We start from the raw sequence: 4,611 nt of genomic DNA on the forward strand, positions 1-4,611 counted from the left end.
GATTGAAGATGAAGATGAAGATGAAGATGAAGATGAAGATGAAGATGAATGATAAAGATGAAGATAAATATAGGCAGACTGTTATTATTAATAATATTGAATTAAACAGTTTGTGTCTTATTTTAGTTGCAACAATCTACTAGTTAATATTGTATACATGGATGTTTTCTCAGGCAAAAATAATAATTAAACTTTGCAGTTGGTTATAAAAAAAAAATTAAAGGTCGGTAAAAAAATTTTAAATAAATATGTTTTTTGCATATTAGAAAATATGTAGATGTGTATGTATATCGCACATTTCTTTCTTGCATTTCCTCTATTAAGTTTCACTTCTTGCGCGTGAAGGGACTACACGCACTGAGTTTTTCTTATCAATCCGAGATAGATTAAAACAACATGTGTGAGACAACCGAAATCAGAAGGAACTAGGCCAAACACCTAGGAAAGGATGAATGCGGCTATTAATTTCATTTTTGTGAACTTATGTACAATTATAAACATACATATTTAAACTAAAAACTTAAACATTTCTTCATTAGCAAATAAATCTAGAAACATATATAATTTCACACAAGTACTTAATTTAAGTTATCAAAACATATTGCAAATTTACAATAATATTGTTTTAAATTTTTCTAATTTTTAGATAATCTTGCTTTTTCAAACTACTGATTGCTTTATTCCGGACGCAGAAAAAAAGTAAGGATTAATTAATTTTTTAAATTTCCGTGAATAAAATGAGGAATAAAAAGATCTACATGACGAATGTACTAATATGAAATAAGTATAAAAGGCAGGTTTATGAACAACGCATAAAGAATTTACAGAATACAATTTGCGTATGAGTATATGCGGATAAAGCGATAAAATAAATAAAAAAGATACTCTTAAATATAATTTAAGGGAAAGTGTACATATAAAAATATTTACATTGCAACTAGAAGGCTGAAAATTTTATAATTCATGGTAATATTACGGAAGCGAGAGAGGATGATAATAAAAGAAGAAAATATATTATTACGGATATAGTGGAGACAACGGATAAGTCAACACAACCAAATATAAGCTGAAAAAAGAGACTGACTAACACATTAAGCTTTTTATGGAGTCTAAGTAGAGTCTAAGACCAAAATAAATCAAAATCAAAATTTAGTTAATGGGAAAGTAAAAAGACACAGGCCAAGCCACAACTGATCGCACCTTTTTTCAATATTCTGAAAGTCATTTGCTAAAGCGACACTGCATTTAAAAATTCGGTGTTTTTGTAAAATAAAGTTACAATAAACAAAATGTTAAATCAATTTAAATGTCTTGAAGCTACTTCTACTGTAATTAACAATAACAATCAAACGATGTCAACGACCGGCAATAGCGCTAATACAAATGATTCTAGCAGCTGTGAACTGCCTTATCCAAAACTAATAAAAACAGAGCCTATTGATTTAGAAATGACATATGTTGAACCAAATGACTTAAAGCAATATCGCCTGGACAACGTTATAGAAAAAAATGTAATGAAGGAGCAGAATGTCAGTGATACTACACCTAAATCCCTCTCTTCTACGAAAATTAATTACCAACATGTGCAGATACAAACAGTGCAACCAAGACAGCCTGGGATTGGTTTAACCAACACAAATACTATGCAAAAGATTATTTTAACTCCACGAGTAGATTTCGTTCAACGACCTACTTCCACCAGTAATATAGAAGGTGAAGGGGGTACAATTATAAGACATGTTTACTCACCACAATCCAACACAAGGGATCAAACTCAATCGCAGCAAACCGTTACCAACACAAGTGCACAGATTGTACAACGCGTTTCCCAATCCGAGCAACAAGATTCTATTGCTGCACCGCAAATTATTATAACTCGATCTTTGCCTATGCAACGTCGGCATTCTGGTAGTCCTTCACATTATCAGCGCAATGCTCCCAACACTTCGAATTCTGTACTCACTTCTTCATCCTCCTCTCAGCAGTCTCTTCAAGAGTATGCTTCACACCGTTCGCCACAACCATCTCCACCTCCGTTGTTGCTACAGCAACATGTTCGGGTTATAAGAGATGGTCGATTGCACGAAGAAACGGCGTCCGGATCGGTTGTGACATCTCGTCGTTCGGTTTCCCCTCCTCCGTTATTACATCATCACCAATCGCGTTCTGCACCTGTTTCTCCGGTAGTAACGCGACGTTATTCTATTTCACCTCACACCACACCTGCATTATCCCTATCGCAACAAAAATCATCTGAAAATCATCAGCGGCATTCACAACTTGTCATAAACAATAGTAAACCACAGATATCCGACATTTCAGGACAATATCAGGGCCATATACTGCATTCACCTCCGCTGCCACCGCCTCCACCACCTCCACCGCCGCAACAGATATCATCAGCAATAGCTGCTACGACGCCATCCACCCAAATAATGATCAATACTCCTTTGGGCACAAATGGCCAGCAACATCAGCAGTACGTTTTATCATCATCTGCCCGGAAATACCTCGTTACAACAAGCACTCGTCAGTCATGTTCAATGTCTGTAACGAGTTCTCCTCGTCAACAACAGCACATTCATTTTGCTCAACAAAAACATCAGCACTCACAACGATATCATCAAGAGGAAAATACTTTATCTCAAGCGGTACCGGCTGCGTCATCTTCAATGTCTACCCTCACACGAAACTTTCGAATGCCTGTGGTTACCAGTAGTATTAGAAGCAATAACAATAACAGCAACGATCTTCATTTTCAAAATCACAGCAACACTGCCATGCGTCCACCGCCTCCGCCGCCACCAAAAATCAAAAACACTTCCTCTTCTTCCGGTTTGCCCAGTAGCAGCAGTGGGGCTGGCACCACTTTAAGTTGCGCCAGTAGTGAAGAGCCATCCAGCTCGATTCCGGATTTAGGTAAGTTTTAGTAATATACATATATATGTAAATAAAATTCCTGGATATTTCCAAGATCCCAGAAATCATGGACCATATTCATATTAAGAATAAAGTCGACTCTAAAGTTAGATGCAGAGTTTTGTCATAATTTTCAATGGAATGCTGTCAAAAAAGCTGCAGCTAACTTTAGAGTCAACTTTTTCTCCACCAAGAATATGCCCCTATGTTATTTTTAACCTACTTCAAGAACTCAGGAAGGTTATCAATTCATCGGAATATATTTAAAAAGAAAAAATTATTTATTTTTTTACGTATGTATGGGCACGTTCAGAAGGCGCAACAGCTCAGTAACTGTTGCGATTGCACCTTCGGAACGCGTTGTTTTGTACTTCTGATCAACTGAACAGTTTCGTGTTAGATGATCGTAATGTTTTTCTGATCATTTGAGACAACATGTTGTGTGTTTTGAATTTGATAGATAATCAAGCCGTGCAGAAGACGCATTCCTATCACTGATTTTTTTAGCAACGGTTGCACTCAACTGCTGCATCTTCTGAAACTACCCTATGCATGCATGAACAAATTAGAAATAACATTTCTCCATTACTTTATCTTTGAAAGAGGAAATTGTATTCAATATTTCTTCGTTCGTAACTTCATCTTTTCAAAACCATTTCATCTTTGTTTCACAGTTTTACTTCGTGAATATGATTTATGCTTAAAAGGAGAATTCGCTGCAAGCAACTCTCTCATGAAGTGTTGCGCCTATCTGCAAGAATCGGTATACAATCTACCTTTAGGTATACTGATTGATTGCAAGTTTTAATAACGTCTAGGAATGTTGTTAGACTATGCTCCGTAGGTACATTGAAAAAATTCCTGTAAAGAAACCGAATAAGTGAATTTATCACACCTTTTAATTGCCGTATAAGTAAACTTTCAAAATCAACTGTCAAAATTTGAATGGAAACTCGTTTAAAAATTTCTGATAAATTTAGCTAACAATTTCACGGAACAATCTTGATAAACTGAAGCCAATGCAATTCTATCGCAAGTGTAAACGAAAAGAGAGTATTAGACGTTCATGTAACAGATATTAATTTAAATATCGGTACTGAAACGCTGAAGTATAAGCATAGCATTTAAATTTGAAATGTAGAAAATTACCTTTGTCATATTTTAACAGATGACAATTGAAATTTCAAAATTCGTTTGGTTGAAGGCGTAAATTTAAAAGTAGCATCCGGTGTCCACGGGTTTTCAAGGAGTTCATAATTGCCGTTATCGCTTAGTTTACGACGAAAAAAATTTGACACATCATTAAGCGGAATCTGGAAGAATGTGAATATATAATTGGGTCGCCTGGAATGTAAAACATGATTTTCGGGATGTAGAGGGTTTTGAAATTACCGGCATCTTGAAAACAATGCTGGACAAAACTTTTTAGAACTTATGTCCATTCAAGGTGCAAGTTTGAAGTAGCCTGGACTTGCCGTTGATTTTTTTTGTTCGCGCGTTTTCTTCCATATAAAGTATGTTCGAAAATTTTTATTTTTTTTATGGAGAAAATGAGCAATACCTCCCACAAAAAAAATACCAAAAATCAATGGTAAGTCCAAGCTACTTGAAATTTGCACTTTGAATTGATCGGGCTATAAAACTGCATACCCGGAATGTTTCTAAGAAATCTAATGAAAAAGCTCAAAATTT

The 4,611-nt window shown here is 35.3% G+C and overlaps 1 protein-coding gene across 1 annotated transcript; it reads left to right on the forward strand.

Moving 5' to 3' along the window:
* Positions 1–648: 648 nt before the first annotated feature.
* LOC108377803 (ecdysone-induced protein 75B-like) lies at positions 649–2,945 on the forward strand. The gene has a single exon (XM_017634097.1). It carries the CDS (start codon positions 1,290–1,292, stop codon positions 2,928–2,930), a length of 1,641 nt encoding a protein of 546 aa, XP_017489586.1. The 5' UTR covers positions 649–1,289; the 3' UTR covers positions 2,931–2,945.
* The last annotated feature ends 1,666 nt before the right edge of the window (positions 2,946–4,611 follow it).

This window comes from Rhagoletis zephyria, unplaced genomic scaffold (genome assembly GCF_001687245.7).
Source record: "Rhagoletis zephyria isolate East Lansing unplaced genomic scaffold, Rhagoletis_zephyria_1.1 Rzeph_scaffold_12721, whole genome shotgun sequence".
In the NCBI taxonomy this organism is placed as follows: Eukaryota; Metazoa; Arthropoda; class Insecta; order Diptera; family Tephritidae; genus Rhagoletis; species Rhagoletis zephyria.

Excerpts from the sequence above, each read along its gene's own strand:
- LOC108377803 (XM_017634097.1), top strand. The coding sequence starts at position 1,290 with ATGTTAAATCAATTTAAATGTCTTGAAGCTACTTCTACTGTAATTAAC.